General features: G+C 34.9%; 1 protein-coding gene and 1 pseudogene across 11 annotated transcripts in view; both read left to right on the top strand.

Moving 5' to 3' along the window:
* Positions 1 to 24204, top strand: part of CUL2 (cullin 2) — a 165659-nt gene that overhangs the window by 130674 nt on the left and 10781 nt on the right. For 10 of the 11 annotated variants that reach the window (XM_077896602.1, XM_077896605.1, XM_077896608.1 and 7 more), the window contains 11 exons: positions 3940 to 4036; positions 4136 to 4246; positions 6562 to 6724; positions 9394 to 9518; positions 12588 to 12695; positions 14123 to 14182; positions 14911 to 15039; positions 15149 to 15235; positions 16275 to 16427; positions 16696 to 16773; positions 20274 to 20340. In XM_077896602.1, the coding sequence (XP_077752728.1) occupies positions 3940 to 4036; positions 4136 to 4246; positions 6562 to 6724; positions 9394 to 9518; positions 12588 to 12695; positions 14123 to 14182; positions 14911 to 15039; positions 15149 to 15235; positions 16275 to 16427; positions 16696 to 16773; positions 20274 to 20340 (1178 nt within the window). The remainder of the gene's footprint in view (positions 1 to 3939; positions 4037 to 4135; positions 4247 to 6561; positions 6725 to 9393; positions 9519 to 12587; positions 12696 to 14122; positions 14183 to 14910; positions 15040 to 15148; positions 15236 to 16274; positions 16428 to 16695; positions 16774 to 20273; positions 20341 to 24204) is intronic. The other variant, XM_077896613.1, reaches the window with a different exon arrangement.
* Positions 9848 to 12549, top strand: LOC144313611 (keratin, type I cytoskeletal 18 pseudogene; annotated as a pseudogene).

The raw sequence follows: 24204 nt of genomic DNA, 5'->3' as shown, positions 1-24204 counted from the left end.
AAGTACAATACAGAGATGTTTTTTAAATGTGATTTTTTTTCCTAACTTGAAAAATTAGGAATTGACAATCATAAATGATATTTATACTTACTTTTTAAAAAAGATTTTATTTATTCATGAGAGATACAAAGAGAGGCAGAGACATAGAGGGAGAGGCAGGCTTTCTGTGGGGGAGCCCGATGTGGGACTCCATCCCAGGACCCCAGGATCACGACCTGAGCCGAACGCAGACGCTCAACCACTGAGCAACCCAGGCGTCCCTATACTTACTAACTTTTTAATTCAATGATATATCTTGATAATTTTTCTGTTAGTATACAGTACATTCTTTTCATTTATTTTTTAAAGATTTTATTTATTTGAAAGAGACAGAGAGAACACGAGCAGGGGGAGTGGCAGAGGAAGAAGCAGACTCCCCACTGAGCAGGGAGCCTGACTGAGGGTCAATACCAGGACCCAGGTTCACAACCAAAGGCAGATGCTTAACCAACTGAGCCACCCAGGCTGCCTCCGTAGTACATTCTTTTTAAACTGGTACCTAGTATTTGGTATGGTTCCACCTTATTTTATTAAAATCTTCTCGTGATATATATTATATTGTTTCTAGTTTTTCCACTAATACAACTCTTGCTTTTTATGTGCACAAAATGGAGATACTTGTTTGGAGTCATAGAATATATGCATTTAGAATTTTGCCAGTGTGTCCTCTGAAGTGCTTGTTTCTTCCACAAGCAATCTGAGAATGCCTGTTTCTCTACCACTCAGCAAGATTGCTTTTATGAAATCTTGCCAGTCTGAAGGTAAAATATTTCCTTGATTTCCCAGTACCTTTCTGGGGTGGGAACAGGGAAGAATAGGAGGTGTTCTCAGGTGAGGGCTGCAGCAGATCATCTGGTTGCAGAGGTTTCCCTTCTCTTGGGTTCCACTGCCTTTCACACACTGTTGGCTGCTCCAGCAGGGACGTAGACAGAGCTGCTCCTCCATGCCTCATTCCACAGCCTGGCTTGTGCTCCTGATGACCTAGCTGGTTTTATCATCTTTTGTGTGTCATTCAGCTTTCAGGGTCTGCCACTTCTTTGGCTGTCTTCCTCCACTCTCTTTGCACCCTCTTTGTGGCATTCTCTTGTACATTTATTTTGGTATGCAGTTTTATTTTCCTACATTATTCAGTCTTCTTTCCATCTTTTTTCAATTTCTGTAAGTCCAGGGGCTACTGTTAACAATGAGGTGTATTAGAAAGTATCTTTCCTGTCATTTCTCAGATTTAGAGTAGGAGCAGGAGACTGCACTTCGTTTGCTGGAACCCTAGTCTCATTTTAAATATCAGGGTAAAGGCAGGTTTCACTAACATTGTCATATAGCAGTATCAAAACTTTGCAGAGTTCCAGCCTAACTTTTTGATGATTACCACAAATCTGGTCTGCTATTTCAGTTAAAAGCTCATTTAGTCTTCTTTAAAAAACCTTAATTTGGGGGATCCCTGGGTGGCTCAGTGGTTTAGCACCTGCCTTTGGCCCAGGGCGCAATCCTGGAGTCCTAGGATTGAGTCCCACGTTGGGCTCCCAGCATGGAGCCTGCTTCTCCCTCCTCCTGTGTCTCTGCCTCTCTCTCTCTCTCTCTATCATAAATAAATCTTTAAAAAAAAATAAAAAGCCTTAATTTTAAAATCACAATCAGTGCTTTTTTGGTCTCTTACTTTATTCTCCTTTCCACTATATTAAAAATGGATACATTTTGATCCTGTCAGTACTTAAAATAATAGGTGATGTTTATCGTTACTCATGTACCAGGCACTGTGTTATGTGCTTTCTTGGATTATTCTTCATCTTTACCACATTTTTGTATCCATGAGGTATAGGTACTTTTATTATCCCTACTTTACAGAAGAGGAAATCTGAGTACTAAGAGATGAAGGAATGCTTGCCCAAGGTGACATATTAATGCAGCCAAAACTCAAATCCAGGCAGTCTGACTCCAAAATACTGGTCTTAAGGTCTATGCTAAATATTCCTATTTAGTTGCCATCATCCCAGCTGAGTGGTTTCATAATATTGACAGGTTCATTATGATTACTATAGGAATTTTCCACACAGTCCTATTAGGATCAAATAGTAAGCCGTATTTCTAAAAATTCTTCATGTTCTTTTCTCAAGTTTTATCTCTTGGGACCACTGTTCTTAGATGTGAAACTAGAGTTTATTCAGATGACCAATTTCGTCAGTGCTTTTGTATAACAGCATCATTTCACAGTTTATTTTCATCATGTCTCAGCCTATTAGAAATGCTGTATATTTATGTTTTTGTACAGTTAAAAACATACGTGGTGATCTTAAAGATTGAATAATTATGCCTCAATTTTTGAGTTCTGTTGTTACCTTTTAAGGGAGGACAACTTAGTTATTAAGCAGTAGGAATATCATTGTTTCTTCTAGACAGTATGTTACCTGATTCCAGCATATCTGGGCATTTTGGGATCAGAAACAAATGGCAGGAGTGCTGAGAATATCAGGAGTGGATGTTTTCCTGGTGCTGAGCAAGGAAACTAGGATTTGGTCATGAAAAAAATTTTAGGTAACCAGATTTTCCAAATCTTCAGATGTATCGCATTCTTGACTGATTCTTATTTGGTCTTAGGCAAAAGGAAAAAAGCCCCGATGTGTTTCAAATAGATAACGTTGGTTAAATCATTATTTCACCAGATTTGATTTGGGTTTAGGAAGTAACTATTGGAAGGTGAATAGAGTAAATGAGCTCACTGTGTAACCTTAGAGAAACTCATTGTTTTTATTAGTAATAGCAAAATGTAGACTTTGTATCTGAGATGCTATCACTGACAGAATTACCATACCCATATTAATTCATATACAAAAATCTTTTCCCAGACTATCCAGATAATTAAAGGAAGAATGAAAGAGGACTGGGAGGATGATGTGGAAGCAAGGAGGGACAATATTCGAAAGTCTTTATACCCTAGTATAAAGAACAAGAAGCTTTTACGATGGAATGATGATAATATATTTTCTGTTGCCATTTTTATAAAATAATTATTTAGAGAAAAAAAAACATTTTAAAATGAGATGAAAGATTTCCTGTAGGAAGGTACACCTTCAACTGTGTAATGCTTTGACTTGAGCTTTAGTCCTGGAGCCAGAAATTCCCAATTAGGACCAGACTGATGGTGGCTTTAGGCAAACTACTTTTTTGATGTCATTTTCCTCTTTCTGTAATTAGAAAGCCTGATACTAACCTACATTTCTTATCATGATTAAAACTTGCATCACACAGTGCTTTGGCTAAATAGGAACTTACCAAATGTCATATGAATAATTGAGATTATTTTAGATTCCTTTGCAACTGTAAAGAAATGTGAAAATACTAAAACAGAGAAATACCTTTGTGTTTGAATGGAAAGCAACTCAGTGGCTTTAGCGGATCTCTTAGAGAACAACAGCTATTAGTCCCTTCAGTGAGTGATAATATATAAAATGTACCTTTGAGGAATGCATATTGTCAAATCACTATCGTCATACTTGTAATGATTCAGACTGAATTCTCAGACCAAATTGTCTAATAAGAGGTTTTTCGGCAAGTGAAATTCAAATATTCTTAACCAGCAGTATTCAGGTCTTAAATTGATGGTCTCATGTCTACTTTAAAATTAAAGGAGTGTCATCTTAGTATCAATGTAATCAAATGTATTAATGTAACAATCAAAGCTTTTATTTATTAAAATGATATCTAATGAGTATATTAACTGTCATAAATATTCAGCTCTGATATGAAAAAATTATTTTTAAGCATCAAGCAGGCATTGACCTTTATAATGCCTTATAATTTGATTAAACTGATAGAATAAGCAGTCATATTTTTGGCATACTTTGGCATTTTTCCATAGATAATTTGTATTCTCAATATTTTTTTTATTATACCTTGTTTTAGTGATCGTGGTGGAGAAGACCCAAACCAGAAAGTAATCCATGGGGTTATTAACTCCTTTGTTCATGTTGAACAGTATAAGAAAAAATTCCCCTTAAAGGTAAAAATAAAAAGCCTCCTTTAAAAACATAATCAGTCCTTTAATTTCTTAAACTACTTGTTCTAATTTTTAAAATATTATTTTAATTGATTTATATAGTTTTATCAGGAAATCTTTGAGTCTCCCTTTCTGACTGAAACAGGAGAGTATTACAAACAAGAAGCTTCAAATTTATTACAAGAATCAAACTGCTCACAGTATATGGAAAAGGTAAGAAGGAACGTACTATGTTAAATGCATCATCTCTTACATATCAGGCATGGTTTTATTTAACATTTGTTTTCTTAGTTAATATATTTCTTTGGTGAGGTTTTTTTTTTTTTTTTTTTTTTTTTTGATCATTACTCTGAGCTATAGCTAATGTACACTACCTATTGATAAATTGGGGCATTCTCCATGAGAAAAAAATTCTATCCAGTTTTCATCATGGTTGATACTTCTTGATAAATACTGATTGCTTGATTTTCTTGTCTTTAAAATTAATATTCACATTCTCGGCAAAAGAATAAACTATATTTTAATTTAGTAAATGTTTAAGGAATAGGACAAGCATAGAAGCTAGGTGTGTTTGGGTTTTTATCTTTCCTTCTTTTCAAATGGAAGGAAAAATATAATAATTCTAAATCCTTGGATCAGTTACTCTCTTGGTCTGTTCAGTTTTTGGAAGACTGAGAAAAACCTCCACAAGAAATTTTAATTAATCTATAAACCAACACATATTGATTACTATTTTTAAATTTTTCTATGTTTGTTTTTTTTTTTTTTTTAGTAAAGGAATAGTCATGTAATAAAGTCAGTTACCATATAAGATGTATGAAATTTTTAGCCAGGTTTTTTCATTTGTGGTGTTGAGTTCCAAGCATTTTATTATAGAATGATTTTTGGTAGTTTATTTAGCCAAGAAGACAATGTGTTACAAGTAGAATAGTTATAGAGTGGCCTCCATAAGTCACAGGTCAAGAAATATCAGTACTTACTGATACATTGTTGTATATTCCACAAAGCCCAGGTATAAAAATCTGAGTTGTTTAATTTTCTTCCTGCTGTTGTTACTAATTAGCTATAGGACCTCCAGTACGCCCTGTAGGACATTTTTCTATATCTATTAAGTGCAGGTTACATACACCAAGTCAGTGGTTCTTAGCTTTAGGCCATTTTTTTGCTTCTTAGACTCCTGTTAAAGGTTCTAGATCCACTATTGAAAAGTGCACTGGGATTATCAGTGATACATATCCTCCTTGTTATATTTGGCTCTCAAAAAGAGGCTCTTTTCAAAAATATTGTATGTTCCACTTATAGAACCATATAATGTCTAGAATATGGACTCCTGACTCTAATTCCTCCTACATTTAGTTAAGCCATAAACATTAAAGTCATAGTACACTGTAATGACTAATAGGCATAGTCCTTTTAAGGGATATTTTTATTTTAAAAGAAAAACTTTTTGATAAAAATGACTTTCTTAGTTGATTAAATATGTGCTGAACATCTTTTAGTCCACATACTTCCTTGTCTACTTTTGGTTTCTTTGGCTTTGCCCTGGACTTTTGGCTCCACAGGGGAGCAATGTGGAAAGATGGGACCCTCTCTTCAGTCTTTGCCTCATTTTCTAAAAGGTATCTGAGAGGTATTCAGGAGCGATGTGTTATTTCCCCTCTCAGCATCACTTTCCTTCCCAGTATCACCTTCTGATGCCCAGACAAACTTGGCAGTACTCCCCAAAGGCTTAATATACAGTTTTCTGGAACCATTTAAGCTCAGAAACTCCAGTTACAATAGTTTCACATTGCAGAATGCTTTCAAAATCTAAACATTTGTATGTGTCTGTATGTGCTAGGATTTTTATTGCAAATGTAATTTTGTTTTGAGGTAGAAATGAGCTAGATTCTCTAGCTATTATCTTTATTAGCTGGTTCTTGTTAATGTTAATCAGTGTATTGTTTGTAGCCCAGTGTTTCTTATATAGGATAAGCTTTACTAAAGCTCTTGATTGACATTTTTAACTATGGCTGAACATATTTGACTTTCAGAAATTTTAATGAAGTCTTTAATTTGATAATTCTCATGTACATACTGTTTATATTTACATTTTATAAGAAGAGGGACCAACATAAAATAATTAAATTAATGTACTTGATCCAGTTGATGTAAACTATTTTTTAGTTTGATAGTTAAATATTCATAAAGTGACCATCTGTTCTGGTTTTTAATAATTTTTACCACTTTTCCTGTTGCATGTTGGGTTGTTTATATAATAGGATGATTAGAGTCAGTAAATGAAAACAAAATGCAGACCATTTAACTTTAGTTTGTGTTCGTAAGATTTTGGTAAAACGTAGGTGATAGATATTAGCCTAAATAAATATTTGAAATGATTTATAAAATGTCGGTTTAAATTGGTTATGTAATTCTTGTTACCTGGCCATTTTTAATTGAGCCATTAAAATTAGATTACCTAAGTTATTTACTGATATTACAGGTTTTTCCTCATAGTGGGTCATGACTATAAGAATATATTTTTAAAGGTTCTAGGTAGATTAAAAGATGAAGAAATTCGATGTCGAAAATACTTGCATCCAAGTTCATATACTAAAGTGATTCATGAATGTCAGCAACGAATGGTAGCAGACCACTTACAGTTCTTACATGCAGAATGTCATAATATTATCCGACAAGAGAAAAAAAATGGTAAGTGATATGAAATAGTAAATGTGAATAAAAATTAAATTAGAAACCCACTTTCTACATCATCTCCAAGCTTTCTTAGAAATCAAACATTAAGAAAAAAAAGGAATTCAAACATTTTTAGTAGTAGTCTCTCAAATACTCAATATGCCTTTTTACCAATTCTTAATAATCTATTTTAAAAGACTATTTTGGAAAGATATGTTTTCAAAAGGTATTCCAAAGTCAAAAGCTAGGGAAAAGTGTACATTTTTTTATATATCACAAGGGCTAATTTCCTTAATATATTAAGAGTTTCTAATAAATAGAAAAAAAGCAAAGATGAAAAAGAAATATAAATTGATTTTAAATATACGCAGATGCTCAATCTTATTCAAAATAGAGGAAAATACAAAATAAAGATATGAGATTCTAGTCATGAGCAGTAAAAAAATTGAATTTTTTTTAAAGAAGAAAGTATTGTCATACAACGGGGAATAACAAGGAATAAACATAACGAGATACATGCCAGACCTACACAGGAAAAAAAAAACAAAACAAAACATTGTTGAAAGCAACATTGGTTTATAGATCCAGGAGAATCTACTCAAAACTGAAGTGTTTTTGTTTGTTTGTTTTAATTCTGAAGGTTAAACTCTTAGACTAAGAGTCTAAGAAAAGTCAAGACAGTCTTGAAGACTATTATGAGAAGACTTTGCAGGATAGCGTGACTAAAACCACAGTAGTGAGGACAATGAGGCCCTGACGTGAGGGTAGACAAATAGACCAATGGACTAAATTAAAACAGAGCCGAGAAGTAACCCCTACAGAAATCCTTGGCTTAAGCCCATTGTGACATTGTAGAGCAGTGGGTGAAGGATAGTCTTTTTAACACATAGTGCTGAGTCCACTGGATATACATTTGGGAAAAAAGCAAAATTTGATCTCTACCTCAGACACCATATACAGAATCAATCAATACATTGTAGGCTTTTGACCTACATGTAAAACAGTAATACTTCAAGAAGATGTTATAGGAGAATAACCTCACAACCTTGAGGTAGGGACAGATATTTTAGATGAGACACAAAAAACACTAACCACAAAGGAAAGATTGATCAAGTGGACTACATTAAAGTTAAAAACTTTGGATCCTTAAAAGACCATTAAAAGTATCAAAAGATAATCATAGGGTAATATATTTGCAATCACTAAAAACGGTTTATGTCCAAAATATAAAATGGTCAGGAAATTTGAATAGATACTGCAGGGTAGAGTATATCCAAGTGGCCAGGAAACTTATACAAAGGCCCTCGATCTTATTAAAGTAGGGGAATGCAAATTAAAAGCCACACTAAGATATCAGTACTCACATTTTGATATAAAATTTAAAAGACCAAATATACTAAGTGTTGGGAAGTGTGTGAAATAGCGAGAACTTGTTATGTACCCTGAGCTCAGAGTATAAATTGATGCAACTACTTTGAAAAACCGACATTGACTCTTAAAGCTGACTGTATGCACATCTTCTTGATCCAACCATTCCTCTCCTGGATGTATAATCCCCCACCCAAACTGCATGCAGATATGTATAAAAAGGAACAAGAATGTTCATAGCAGCCTTAATTGAGTTAGCTCCAAACCAGAAACAATACAAATGTCCAGTAACAGTAGAATAAAGTACAGTATACTCCTACAATGGAATATTATTAGAGGAGTGAAAATGAACATATTACAACTACATACAAAATGTAGATGAGCCTTATAAACCTGTTGAACAAAAGAAACCAAACATGAAGGAATTGTATGATTCCATTTTTATCAATAGTTCAAAACAGACAAAGCTAATCAGTGGGTTGGTAGGTCATGACAGTGATTACCTTTGCAGAAGAGCAAGAGGAGTAGTGATTGGGAAGAGTTATGAAAGGAACTTCTGGGTGTGGAGAATGTCTGTTTCTTACTCTGGGGGTGATAACATGGGTATGTATGTGTTCACTTACACATAATTCATTGAGATACACATTCTGGGGGGGATTTGTACACCTTGTGTATGTATGTTATATTTCAAGAAAAAATTTAAAAAGCATTGCACTGAGACATGATTTTCAGCTCTCAATGGGAAAAACCAAATGTCTGATGACACGTTGTTGCCAAGAGAACTTCCTGGTATTGGGAGCTATGTTATAAGGATCTGCCTATAAGATGAAGCTTTAACTCAACAGTTCCACTTCCAGGGATTTATACTACAGATATTCTTGCCTATATACAGAAATATTAATTGTAATATTGTAATATCAAGAGATTGGAAACAACCAAATTTTCATCAATTTTTAAGAAATTGTAGTATAGCCATGTAATGAGGTGTTATGCAGTTGTAAAATACACCTTATGTAATGATATAAAAAGACGTCTAAGTTAAAATGTTATGTTCTTCAATTGCAAATAATACATAAAATATGCTACACTATTTGTATTAAAAGGGGCAGAAGAAAAACAGTATGTGTGTGTTTGAATATGCATGAAATACCTTTGAAATAGTATTGACTACAATATTGCTTTGGAGAGATGGGTGCAGGGAACCTTCTCTGCATTCTCTTGTAATTCTGCATTTTGAACTGTATATTACCAAATACATTAAAATATTTTTTTGAACTCTTTGGAAATTCAGTAATCAAATTTCTTTTTTTCTTCAGACATGGCAAATATGTATGTCTTACTTCGTGCTGTGTCCACTGGTTTACCTCATATGATTCAGGAACTGCAAAATCATATCCAAGATGAGGGGCTTAGAGCAACCAGTAATCTTACTCAGGAAAATGTGAGTTACATAAGGAACTGGATATTTTTTTCTCTTAATCAGATTATCATGGAGTTTTTCATATGATTTTACTGTTTTAAACAATGACAGAAAAGTCCTACCATTACAAATGAAACATCTTTATTAAAATGTTTTATACTTGCAGTTTGTTGGCCTCATTTTAGAATTTTCCATATTATTAGAAAATCATTGATTGAGATAGGCTGCTTTTTTTTTATTTTTTTTTTTAATTTTTATTTATTTATGATAGTCACACACACAGAAAGAGAGGCAGAGACACAGGCAGAGGGAGAAGCAGGCTCCATGCACCGGGAGCCCAACGTGGGATTCGATCCCGGATTTCCAGAATCACGCCCTGGGCCAAAGGCAGGCGCTAAACCACTGCGCCACCCAGGGATCCCAAGATAGGCTGCTTCCTAGTCATATTGATATGTTCATTTAGCAGTTGTTTAACTTCTCTCAGAAAAATACATTTGCTATTTCTAAATGTAATTGGCATTAATAGTTGTGATGGTCATAGTGTTAATCAGTGGTAATAATAGGCAACTTACAATTTATTTTCTTTATATATGCTCTGAATTTGGTAGTACAGGAAGCAAATTTAAATTAAAAGAGTCTTCCCTAGCCCTGGCCCGAGCCTGAGCCCTGGCCTCCCGAGTTGCCCTCTGGCTCTCCAAGCAGCATGAGCTTCACCACCCGCTCCACCTTCTCTTCCAACTACCGGTTCCTGGGCTCCGTGCAGTCACCCAGCCACCGGGTCCGGCCCATCAGCAGCAGCGCGGCCAGCGTCTATGCAGGCGTGTGGGCCTCAGGCTGCCGGATCTCCATATCCCACTCCACCAGCCGGTGACACTATCCCTGTCTGGGGGGCTGGGCCGTGGGGATGGCCGGGGGTCTGGCGGGCATAGGGGGCATCCAGGGCGAGAAGGAGACCATACAAGACCAGAATGACCACCTGGCCTCCTACCTGGAGAGGGTGAGGAGCCTGAAGGCTGATAATCAGAGACTGGAGATGAAAATCCGGGAACACCTGGAGAAGAAGGGCCCCCAGGTTGGAGACTGGGGGCATTACTTCAAGACCATTGAGGACCTGAAGGCTCAGATCTTTGCAAGTGCTGTGGACAATGCCTGCATCGTTCTGCAGATTGACAATGCCCGGCTTGCTGCTGACGACTTCTGCGTCAACTATGAGACAGAGCTGGCCATGCACCAGTCTGTGGAGAGCGACATCCATGGGCTCCGCAAGGTCATTGATGACACCAATGTCACTTGGCTGCAGCTAGAGACAGAGATTGAGGCTCTCAAGGAGGAGCTACTCTTCATGAAGTAGAACCATGAGGAGGAAGTAAAGGGTCTACAAAACCAAATCGCCAACTCTGGGTTGACCGTGGAGTTGGATGGCCCCAAATCTCAGGACCTCAGCAAGATCACGGCAGATATCCAGGCCCAGTATGACGATCTGGCTCAGAAGAACCGGGAGGAGCTGGACAAGTACTGGTCTCAGCAGATCGAGGAAAGCACCACAGTGGTCACCACACAGACCGCTGAGATTGGAGAAGCTGAGATAACCTTCACAGAGCTGAGATGTACTGCCCAGTCCTTGGAGATCAACCTAGACTCCATGAGAAACCTGAAGGCCAGCTTGGAGAACAGCCTGAGGGAGGTCAAGACCCGCTACGCGATGCAGATGGAGCAGCTCAACGGGGTCCTGCTGCACTTGGAGTCAGGGCTGTCCCAGCCCCGGGCAGAGAGGCAGTGCCAGGCCCAGGAGTATGAGGCCCTGCTGAATGTCAAGATCAAGCTGGAGGCTGAGATTGCCACCTACCGTCGCCTGTTGGAAAACGGGGAGGACTTCAGTCTTACTGATGCCCTGGACAGCAGCAACTCCTTGCAGACCATCCAGAAGAGCACCACCCACAAGATCGTGGACAGCAAGGTGGTGTCTGAGACCAACGACACCAAAATTCTGAGGCATTGAGGCAGCGAAACGGGGTACCCTTTGAGGAGCAGGAGGCCAATAAAAGGTTCAGAAGTTAAAAAAAAAAATCTTCCCTACATATATGCTTGCTACCCAAAATACCCAGCAGTGATCCTCATATCCATAATACTTGTCTTTCTGAAGAGTTCCCTGGCAATCAAATGACTATATATACAGCAAGGTGTCTTTCCTCTCAAAATGTGTTACTGTCATCAAATCATGTTGGATCACCTTCTCTGTTATTACTAGGGATGGTTTAACGAATAAGATAGACATGACATGAAATGTTACTACTCTTCCTGAAGTAGAGCTTTGGCTCTTCATTTGCAGTAATTTCTGTACAAACATCATTGTTCAGGAGCATTTATTAACTGCTGATCATTTCAATGATTTTATTTTCTGACACAATAATGCATAAGTAAAACCACTAGTTTATATTATTAGTTTTTTAGGTTCAGGGTGTTGAATGATACCTGGCAAAGAGGCACAGACTTGTCAAGGATAGAGTGGGGAGGGGGATGGAAGTATAAGAGAATACGTTTGTAGTAGACCCAAATAATTTTAGTTGGCATAATTCCCTCCATTAAGTTCAAAAGCTCACTTTTGCACTGCTAGATACTTTTTTTCCCCTCTGATATATGGGGAATTGTACTGCTTAGTTCAGAGATCTCTCTTTTCACAGATTCTGGCTTTTTAACTTTCGTTCTCTCTCAGCCTTCAGTAGCTTTGGAGGCAGTTTTTGTTTATGTAATCATCTATGAAAGAATAGGCCTGGTAGTTCAGAGGCTGTGTCTTGTTACTCTGAATATAATGGCATTTCAACAGAGAGAAAGTGTTTTTAGTGGATCCTTCTGGCAGAAGTACTCCAATCCTGCATTTCTGGTGTTGACTGACAAGCTAATTTCAATCTTAAACTTTTAGATTTTTAAGGCCATCTTATCTAAAAACATTTTTGAGGGTGTGTGTGTGTGTGTATAACATTAATCTGCTTAGGGAAAATGTTATGCATAATTAAACAATTCTTTAGTAAGCCTAATTTTATCCTTAAACTTCTTAAAATGTGATTTGTACTTTCTATTTCATACTTTTAGATGCCAACACTATTTGTGGAGTCAGTTTTGGAAGTACATGGAAAATTTGTTCAACTTATCAACACTGTTTTAAATGGTGATCAGCACTTTATGAGTGCATTGGACAAGGTAACTTTTTTATATGTATATATAATTCTCTTTAATCACTATTCTTTTTTTTTTTTTAATTTTTTTTATTTATTTATGATAGGCACACAGTGAGAGAGAGAGAGGCAGAGACACAGGCAGAGGGAGAAGCAGGCTCCATGCACCGGGAGCCCGATGTGGGATTCGATCCCGGGTCTCCAGGATCGCGCCCTGGGCCAAAGGCAGGCGCCAAACCGCTGCGCCACCCAGGGATCCCCTTAATCACTATTCTTTAGGCAGTTTCAAAATTAGGGCTTCTAATTGTGTATATGATTTCTAATTTAGACAAAGTCAAAATAGAGAACTTTTCGATTAATAACTGGTTAAATGGATTGCTTGAATTATATGGGGATTGAATTTCCCATGTGTATGTTACATAGGGGAAATGGCTAATAAGCTAATGTCTTCTAAAAATGCATGTATAAGGGGATCCCTGGGTGGCGCAGCGGTTTGGCGCCTGCCTTTGGCCCAGGGCACGATCCTGGAGACCCGGGATCGAATCCCACGTCAGGCTCCCGGTGCATGGAGCCTGCTTCTCCCTCTGCCTGTGTCTCTGCCTCTCTCTCTCTCTCTCTCTGTGTGACTATCATAAATAAATAAAATTAAAAAAAATAAAAATAAATAAAAAAAATAAAAAATAAAAAAAAAAAATAAAAATGCATGTATAGGGACGCCTGGGTGGCTCAGTGGTTGAGTGTCTCTGTCTTTGGCTCAGGGTGTGATGCTGGGGTCCTGGCATGGAAAAAATAAAATATTTTTTTAAAAATGCATGTATAGTTTTAATATTCTTTAGTGCTGATTTTTTCTTTAAATATAGTACTTAGGCTACTATACTGAATAATATTTGAAAGAAAAATAAATAGGTTTTATAAACTTTTGGGTTTTGGTACACTTTAAAGGAAATTTGTTTACATGGTCATTAGAAGATTTTTATTTTATTTTATTTTTATTTATTTTTATTTTTTAAAGATTTTATTTATTCATGAGAGGCAGAGAGAGAGAGGCAGAAACACAGGCAGAGGGAGAAGCAGGCTCCATGCAGGGAGCCTGATGTGGGACTTGATCCCAGGTTTCCAGGATCATGCCCTGGGCTGAAGGCGGCGCTAAACCGCTGGGCCACCATGGCTGCCCCATTGTAAGAGTTTTAAAAGTGTAGTCTTATCCATGTTCAAATACTAGTAATGAATTATAGAGAATATCTTTCAGTGGGAACAGTATTTATAATTTTTATGTAATTCTCATGAGGGATGCAGTGAGAAATTTATCCTGCATTAAATATGAAAACAGGAATGCTGTGTTTTGTGTGAGGTAGTAATTTTCGGATAAACAGGTTACAGCATACGATATTGAATCAGCTGCACTTTTACCCTATTACTGGGGTCTAATTACTGATCTGTTTTCTTACTTAGGCCCTTACATCAGTTGTAAATTACAGAGAACCCAAGTCGGTTTGCAAAGCACCTGAACTGGTAAGTTTGATGGTTGCTTAAAAATTAATCTTATGGAAAATCAGTATTAGAAAAAGAAAACTGAGGAGAGTGTCAAATTAATTTGGTTTTGTAGTATCTTTCAGAAAAATAGATGAAGTTAAATTATTAAAAATAAAAGCAAGGATGTCTATTGTGTATGATTTGGCATTTATTTAAGGAATGCAGACAGCCATATACGAAAGCCTTTTTTAAAGGGATAACTGGCAGGGAAAATAACTCCATTTTATAACCTTTGCTCTTTAAAGTACATGCGCTTTGAAACAATTTGCATTACTTCTCCTAGGGATTTTATTTTATCTAAAATCTAAAGGAAATTGGCTGGTAAATTTTTGATAGCCGTTAAAGGAAACTTGTTTACAAGGTTGTTGCAAGATTTTTAAAAAGTATTTTCTTAATGTCAAAAATACCAGAGCCTCTCAAAACTCATCTAGATGTTCTTTTGAAACTTGTTACTTAAATCAATGCTTTATTGGTCTCTACATGTTGATTAGATATTTTTACTTATTTCTAGTTTTTTTTTTTAATATTTACCTTATGACATATTTTAAGCTTTTTGGTGCATGTTCATAATTTTTAAAACATACACTTTAGTATGGCAAAGACCCTGTCCATTGATCTTATTTTGTATTGTTGCCACTTTGCCTCCTTTGAGGCATGATATGTACAGAAGGGCCCTTTCTAAGATTTACTGTCAATTTCTACTTGAGCTTGCTAAGTACTGTGACAACTTATTAAAGAAGTCAGCGAAGGGGATGACTGAGAATGAAGTAGAGGACAAACTCACGAGCTTCATTACCGTTTTCAAGTATATTGATGATAAAGATGTTTTTCAAAAGGTAAGTTGTTAACAGAGAAGTTTTATTTGTGTTTTAGTCAGCTTTGATTTAGTTTTGAACTTCAAATCATCAGAAAGGAAATAATCTTTAAAAAAATTTTTTAATATAGTTCTACGCAAGAATGCTGGCAAAACGTTTAATTCACGGGTTATCTATGTCTATGGATTCTGAAGAAGCCATGATCAATAAATTAAAGGTAATTTAAGCCTTTATCTGATAATGTCCTAAAATTATCCCACTAGCACAGAAAGATACTCATAGCAGCATTATATGTGGTAATGAAATAAATATTTCATCAATAGTTAACTAGTTAAAATATAAAATACATATTCATGTGGTATGTGCACATACTATATTGAAAGCACAGACTCTCTCTGCATATTGATTTAGAATCACCCACAAGATATAAACAGTGTTAACTTTACAAAAAAAATTGTATTACTTGTAAATGAATACACCTAAATTATTCTTTTGAGTACAAGTTTTGGAGTGCAGTTGAATTTCAGTTCATTTTTACATCATTTTAGTGTATACACCAGTGAGATAAGTAGTAACTGATTCATATTTATCCTAGGTTACTTAGTAGTTGATAATTCCTGCATGCTAAACATTGAATATACTATGTGATCCTTTTTACATATATCAATCAATAAATAACTTTTGATTTTTAAAAATAATGTTAACACAAAGCATTTTACATCCCAAGATTAGATCCAGATTTTCTGTCATGGTGAGAACAGAGTTTTGGATAATTTCTTTCCTTTTTTTTGAATAATTTCAAGGAAGTAGATTTCTTCATTATTCAGGGGATGCTATTAAAAATATGCCTAAGTACCCTCCTTTTTAAATTGACTACTGGCTCAAATATACCCAGTCATCTTTCATGTGTGTTTGATACTATATGTAAACCTAAAAGGTATCTTACATACAGTAATAGAGCATTCTGTAGTGTTGATATAAGACACATGGATTTATACAAAAGTTTTTGTTTTAAAGGGAAATTTATTTTTTATAAATCTGTGTATTTATTCTACATTGATAAAAATGTTTTATTGAAGTATTTTGTTTTGAATAACTGCTTTGGATTATGAAAAATATAGGCCTTTGGTGTAAATATATAAATAGGACCTTTGACCATAGACTTGTCAGTAGCAACACAGTCTTAAGAATGAATATGGTTTTTTATTTTTTTCTTTTTAAATCATATATTTTTAAAAACTTTTTTTTTTTTACAGCAAGCCTGTGGTTACGAGTTTACCAGCAAGCTGCATCGGATGTATACAGATATGAGTGTCAGTGCTGATCTCAACAATAAGTTCAACAATTTTATCAAAAACCAAGACACAGTAATAGATTTGGGAATTAGTTTTCAAATATATGTTCTACAGGTATGAGTATGTGTTCCATTGAAGGCATTTGCTAACCCAAATACTCTGATGCAAAGGATTAATGAATGAATGGATGCCGATTACATTTCTTTCATTCAGTGGATGGTAGCTTCTAAAGTTATGTTGTTATATTGATTTGGAATGAAATGTGTCATGATAGAAATGTTGATTTTGAGGAAGGTGAAAAAAAAGGTGCTTTAATTGCTTAAATCATTTTACAAATATTTACTTTTAAGTTAGATATTTATCTGTTTTAACTTTCTTCTAGGCTGGTGCATGGCCTCTTACTCAGGCTCCTTCATCCACATTTGCAATTCCCCAGGAATTGGAGAAAAGTGTACAGATGGTAAGTTTGCAGGAAATATGTTAGACCAATAATTGTCTTCATGTTATATTACTTTAAATATTTTCCCAAAGTTTTAAGGGCTCATGTGATATAAAAGTATATTCACAAATTATAGTTAGTCTGCCTGATAGGAAGAATATAAATTATTGTAGTTCCAAATACAAAACTAAAATGCTAAGGACATCATTCATTTCTTTGTCAAAGTGTGTCTCTTTTATTAAATTTGTTATCTGCTCTTAAGCAGTTTTAAATTACAGAAACTTTGATATTAGAAGTTTAGAACCCAATACTTAAAAGCAGTCATTTTATAATTTTTCATTTGAATTTGGAGCCGTTTTTGTACCTTCTCTGTAATAGTTTATCCCCTGTAATAGTTATTTTTGTTTCTGGGCTGAAATTTAGGTAAGTATATGGAATGTGAAATAATACAGAAAAAAATGCTTTAAAGTGTGACTAAATATAAACCTTACAATGCTTACCAAAAAGCTTTTAAAGAGACTGTATATCTTTACAACTTTATTGAAATATAATTAATATACCATATGTCCTAGCTTGTTCAGGTTGCTCTAACAAAATACCATAGACTGTGTTGCTTATAAATAACAGATTTATTTCTCACAATTCTGGAAGCTGGAAGCCTGAGATCAAGGTGCCAGCATAGTCCGATGAGGGCCCTCTTTAGGTCACAGACTTCTCGTGTCCTCATCTGTTAGAAGGGGTTAGGGAGCTCTGTAGGGTCTCTTTTACATAAGCATATAACTCCCTCCCCCACATTTCCCAGCCCTAGCCAATCTGCTTTCTCTATTGATTTGCCTAATCTGGACATCTCACATAGAGTCATATCATTTGTGACTGACTTCATTCACTTAGCATAATGTCAGAGTTCATCCTATGTTGTAGCATGTATCAGTAGTTAATTCCTTTTTATTGCCAAATAATCCATTGTATGGATGTACTACATTTTATTTGTCCTTTTGTCAGTTGATAGGCATGTGGGTGTGTTTCTACCTTTTTGGTATATGAATAATGCTGCTATGAACATTCATGTATAAGTTTTTGAGTGGACATGTTTTCATTTCTCTTGAAACTGACCCTTTTTTATTTACTAACTCATCAAAAGAGGTTTCTTCTTGACTGGATGGAAGTTTGGGTAGCATTTTTTTTCTAGAGAAATCTTCATTATCAAATTTGAGCAATAATTTGAGGTTGTGAACCAGTGAGTTATGCATACATTATGAAGTTTAAAATGAAAATGGTATTTCATTACACTGTTCCCTAGAGATGTTTGCAATGGGTAATTTGAGTCCTTTTTTATTATTTTTTATTTTTTTAAATTGGAGTCCTTCTTAAAAGTAAATGTTTTTTGTTTTTTTTCAAAATAAGGATTAAAAAGAAAATAACAGTATAGGCTCTGGAATCGTAATTTCTGGTTTCATATGCCCATTCTGCCATCTACTATGATCTTTGACTTTGGGCAAATAACCTTCTGATATTTTAACTGATAATAGGACTACTCAGAGTGTTAATAAGAAAATAAAATGAAATGTAATATAGCCTGGCATATAGTAAGTACTCAATAAATGGTAGCTGATATAGAAGAAGTAATAGCTTATAGTAGTAGTGATAATAGCAAAGTAGAGTAGTATAAACAACCAGGTAGATTTCAAGATACCAAGCATAACATAGACCTTCAGACTAGGAGTCTAACTTGAATCTTCTTGAGAAAGGCATAATAGCACAACCATCTTAAAACTATATGAAGGAAAGCATTCGTTTAGGTGGGCAGGGTATTATGGATTTTGCAGAAAGGATAGATGAAAGCTAGAGGTAGGAGATGGCATAACTAGCTAAGGCATTTTGATATATTTGTGATCAGGCAAGAGGAGGAAAACTGATCCCTCACCTTTAACAATATTAAAACTTCTTAAGAGTCTGAGTTTTTGAATTGCATTGAGGCAAAGAATAGGGGCTGCCAGAAATAGTTTCCTTCTAACTTTATGTTGTTCTCTCCCCTTGAAATAATTATTTTCCAGTAGTAGTATTTTTTAACCCTTCAACTTTTATTAATGTATAACTTTCATCAGGTTTCAGTTTCTTCATTTACAAATAAAAAGTGGGTTCTTTTCTGACTATAAAATTATGATTCCAAGAATATTGTCCTCTCCATTTGGGTTTTCTCTAATTACCAGTAGAGGGAGTTTGTTCTTTGATTTTTTTTTTTTTTCCTAGTAAATCCAAGTATTCAGTTACATAGGACTTGAAATCCATATGTACTTAACAGTGTACATTTTTACATGTAAATTAATTCATCTCACCTTCGTGATCATATATATATTTTATATCTTAATCTTAAATATAGCTGTTTTATGAAAATTATTTCATTCATAATTTTTATAAAAAATTATTCATGAATCTTAAAACTATGGAAATTAAGCTTTAATTAAAATAATGTATTAAAAAAAAGTAATTTATTTTGCATATTAGACCAATAAATCTTCATTGTTGTATTTCTTTTGTGCTTGGCCTACAAATTGGAATAATACTGGAGAAATATAAAGTAATGTGTATTAATGCAGCTCTCTATTAGAAGTAAATATAAATTGTTCATTTTTAAGGCCCTTTGAGTTCTAATTAGTACCCTCAAATGGTATTTAAAGGATGCTGTCCTATCCTGACTATTATTTATCTTAAAATAAGTGTAGGCAAAATATCTTTTTTACTAATAAACTTTGGTCACATAATTAATGATATAATTAAGGTTTTATAGCCTTGGTCTTTGAATACCAGATGAATTTATAATGTTTCCATTTGATACTCAGTCTTTTTGTTCTTTACTAGTTATAGATGTGAAAATCTTTATAATCAGATTTTAAATTTAAGGATAAGGGAATGTTTTCTGCTGGCATATCTATATCATTATCAATAAAACTTTACTGGTAGTACTAGTAACTAGAAGTATAGAGGCAAAACATTGCCTTCAGAGCTTGGAATATACATCCTGGAGCTAGTTTTGCACTTAAATAATTTATAAAGAGCATTTTAAAGTTTGGTTTTCTCGATTTCAGAATGTTTTATTTTGCTTTTGTCTGTAAATTTATTATAGATGTTTCATAATTAAATTAGGAATTATATAGTTTTAACTGAATTTTATTGACACCCTTGGAGGGTATTGGTCAAAGCCCACTTCTGGGATCCTTTTATGACATGATTTTGACTTTCTCTTTGTCTGCATTAGAACCAGGTAGAAAATCCTAAGTATTTCAGGTGCCAGTCCTTTCGTATTTATCATGCCAGGGGGTTGGTGGATCTGCACCATTGGAGGGAAAGCATGCTCAACAAGTTTCAGCTTCCTAAGATTAGGCAGACTTGGAATGAACTGCTGAAAGAATTCACTGATTCTCTTGGCTGGCAGGTCAAATATTGCTGATTGTTTTATTGAAACTTTGTTATAAGTTATGTTATAATAGCTGAAAATCATTATTTTTTTTCTTTTTTTACAGTTTGAATTATTTTACAGCCAGCATTTCAGTGGAAGGAAACTTACATGGTTACATTATCTCTGTACAGGTAAAATGCATTTAATTATATCTAGTGTAGTGAAATTTACCTGATAAAAAGGTATGTAAATAATTTAGGAAAAGATTTCTTATAGCCTTATAATAGTTTTTTTTTCCTAATGATGGCTTTTAACCTCTTTTCCTCTGTTTACCTTCCTGGTTATCATTAAAGCAACTATTTTCTTTTTTTTTTTTTTAAAGATTTTATTTATTCATTCATGAGAGACACACAGAGAGGAAGAAACACAAGCAGAGGGAGAAGCAGGCTCCATGCAGGGAGCCCGATGTGGGACTCGATCCCAGGTCCCCAGGATCACGCCCTGGGCCAAAGGCGGGCACTAAACCGCTGAGCCACCCAGGGATCCCCATTAAAGCAACTATTAATGAAGTTCAAGTGCAGCACTTTTTAATAGTGCTTTATAAAATTATGCTGCTTAAATACTGCTTATGAAGAAAATTTCTGAATTTTACAATGTTTTATTACATTTCTGTAACACACTTTATCTAGACATTAGAAATTATATCTAGAAACTGAGACCTGACAAGTTAGATACTCCCAAAAAAACTATTTTCTCTAAATATGTCAGAAGTCTTCAGAAATTTTTTTAAACATTATAGCATCATAAAGGGATCTAACCATTTGAATTTTATTTGTTGTACTATAGTGAACTTCAGTAGTAAATGCTTTTTCCAAAATTACAATTAATTTCCAGTAGGTTCTAATTTTAGAAAAGTTTATTTAGAATCTGTTCCTTTGCCTCTTTCTGGAACAGTGGGGTCCACTTACTTGACAGTAGGATTAATACTTGAATGATTATAGACTGTGTTGCTCTGGCTCTGAGTTGCCTGAAGATGTTAGGCAAAGCAAACACTCAAAATTCTCTCTACTTTTGTTAAAGCTGTGCTTTGAAAGCATTGAATCAATTTTCCCATTGTATAAGAAGGAAAGGGTATATATCTCTAGAACTGGTATAAGAAAATATGATCAGTCAGGTGCCATAACCTATATTAGGAAATTCTGTTTACTCACATAAGAGAAATTTTGTTACGAAAAGTTTCAGCTGAGTTTCTTATAAGTGCCATTTATTTCACCAATTTATGTTGTATGTTAGGAATACATACTAGTACATAATTAGTACATGATAATACATACTTACACAAGTTTATCTTTATTAAATAAGTTGGACATTTACATTTTTTCAGCAGTTTGTGAAATAAAGAGGTATGATATTTTTTTCCTCATTTCTTTTTTTAAAATTAAAAAAAATTTTTTTAAATTTAAATTCAATTTGCCAACATGTAGTATAACAACATGTAGTATAACACCATCGCTCATCTCATCATGTGAGGTACAATATTCTTCATAAGTGGTCAGTTTGTACTTGACCTTTAATTTTACATCTATTATGAATTCTTTCTATCATTTGGTAAATATAATGGGGTTTTTTAAAGATACTATTTATTTATTCATAAGAGACACAGACAGAGGCAGAGACATAGGCAGAGGAGAAGCAGGCTCCTTGTAGGTAGCCCAGTGTGGGACTGGATCCCAGGACCCCGGGATCCTGACTTGAGCCAAAGACAGACACTCAACCTCTGAACCACCCAGATGCCCATATAATCCGTTTTAAGAAAAAAAAAAAAAAAAGCTGCATTGTTCAACCAGTGTGTGTGTGTGTACGTGTGTGTGTACACACACACACACACATTCATTCATTCATTCATTCATTCATTCATTTGAGAAAGAAAGAGCGCATGCACGAGTACGAGGGACAGGGGAAGGAGAAAGAGATTCTCAAGCAGACTCATTGCTAAGTGAGGAACCCGACACAGATCTCAGTCTCACGACCCTGAGGTCACTATCTGAGTGGAAACCAAGAGTCCAGAGCTTAACTAACTGCGCCACCCAGGGGTCCCACTCAACCAGTGTTTTAGATAACTAAAAAAATTTCTAGTATATCTTAATGTACTTGAATTTAATTTATTTTTACTTCCCCTGAATATCTATCTTGGTGGAGTTAAAACTCTGTTTTTCTCATCACCTCAGTAATAACCTGTATCCTAAAGTATTTTAATGAGAGGCTCACTTTTTGGTATTCAGCAACTAATTGTATATAGAAATAAAGAAACTATATACATAGTTTTTGACATTAGAGTTTGACCAGGAATGTTTTACCAATATTGCCTAAAAAGGGATCTATACTAAATTCCCAAGCTGGTCCATAATAACCATATTTTTGGAACTCTTTTGTTTGGGGTGTTTTTATATCTTAAAGCCAAATAGTTTATTCTTCTGGAAAAGAGTTGTTAACCTTGTAAATTCATTTCTTGTTTTGAGTCACTGAAAGCACTAAAAATATCTGTGATCTATTAGTGAAACGATTGGGTAAAGTTTTATTTTGGTTTTGTTTCTCATTTATTCATTTACTCATTAGCAAAAGGTTTTCAAACACCAACCACCTTTAAGACACTTGTTCTGGAATTACCACATTAGTCAGAAGGTTCCAAGGCACCTTTAAAACGTTGGCTCTGATTCTGGACTGATCACTCAGAGTTCTGTTTCTTGAGAACCTCTGTCATTCATACTTACACATATAATCAAAATTACTCTTTCCTAGTCCATTTCCGCATTTCCAGGTATTTTTTGTATTGTAATCCAAGAGTCTTTACAGATGGTTAGAAGTGGAGTATCAGGTGGTATTTGGAGGATGTTAGAAGATGTAGGGGACCTTGAGCAAATTACTTAACTTCTCTGAGCCTATTTCTTTATCTTTCTAAAATTCATTTATCAATTCAGAGAATCATATTCTTTGTTCCCAGTACCTCTGTATTCTGAGTACAGATAAAGTACAGAGAGCCTCAGCCCTGAGAAATGTAGTGGGACAAGTAAATAATTATGGTAAATGTTTTGAATGTTATAATAGAGAAGCAAGCCTAAGGTATTAGTTTCCCATAAATTGCTGGTAGCAAACAGCCACTGGTGAAGGAAGGCTTCTGAGTAAATAACATCTAAACTTGGTTTTCAAGGGTGAATAGGACTTAGCCAAGATAGGCAAAGAAGAATATTGAGAGTATATGACCAACAAAGGTAAGAATTTTAAGAAGTAAGCAACTACGCTATCAGATACGACAAAGATACTGAATGAGAGATCTATGAAAATTCCTTTGGATTGATTAATTGATTGATTCATGAGAGAGAGGCAGAGACAGGCAGAGAGAAAAGCAGGCTGCTCGCAGGGAACCTGATGTGGGACCTGATCCCTGGACCCAGGATCACGCCCTGAGCCAAAGGCAGACGCTCAACCACTGAGCCACCCAGGCATCCCGCTTTGGGTTTATAACTAGGATATTGGATAGAATTATTCTGAGAGAAAAACTAGATAAATAACAAATACAGAACCTGGAAACTTACACTGTCTGGATATAAATAAGTATTATTTATGGCACATCAAGATTTTGTAGGAATCCCGAGCCAGCTGCTGAGAGAGAAGTCGAGAAATGAATTTGAGGGAGATATTTCCTTCATTAATATATAAATATATAGATAATACGTAAATAATACATAGAATTATATCACACTAGCAGTTAGTGAACAGTGTGTCCTGTAAGTGTTGATTATTTACCAAAATGTAATCTGGCAAATTTGCCAAAAGAAAGTCACCATATTGTTGCACATACTTTAAAAGGTAGTGATTCTGTCCTTGACTGAATTATTTTCATTATTAATTTCAAGTCCTTTAACAGTTATAATTTTGAGGGGTTTTAACATTGTCTGATGTCTAGTCCATATGTAAATTTTCCTGATTACACCCAAAGAGACTTTATTGCCTGTTTCTAATGCAATCGGAGATCACTAATTGCATTTGGTTACAGT

This window comes from Canis aureus, chromosome 5 (assembly GCF_053574225.1).
Source record: "Canis aureus isolate CA01 chromosome 5, VMU_Caureus_v.1.0, whole genome shotgun sequence".
NCBI lineage: Eukaryota > Metazoa > Chordata > Mammalia > Carnivora > Canidae > Canis > Canis aureus.
The sequence above is the reverse complement of the archived record's forward strand: the minus strand, read 5'-3'. Positions and strand labels throughout refer to the sequence as shown.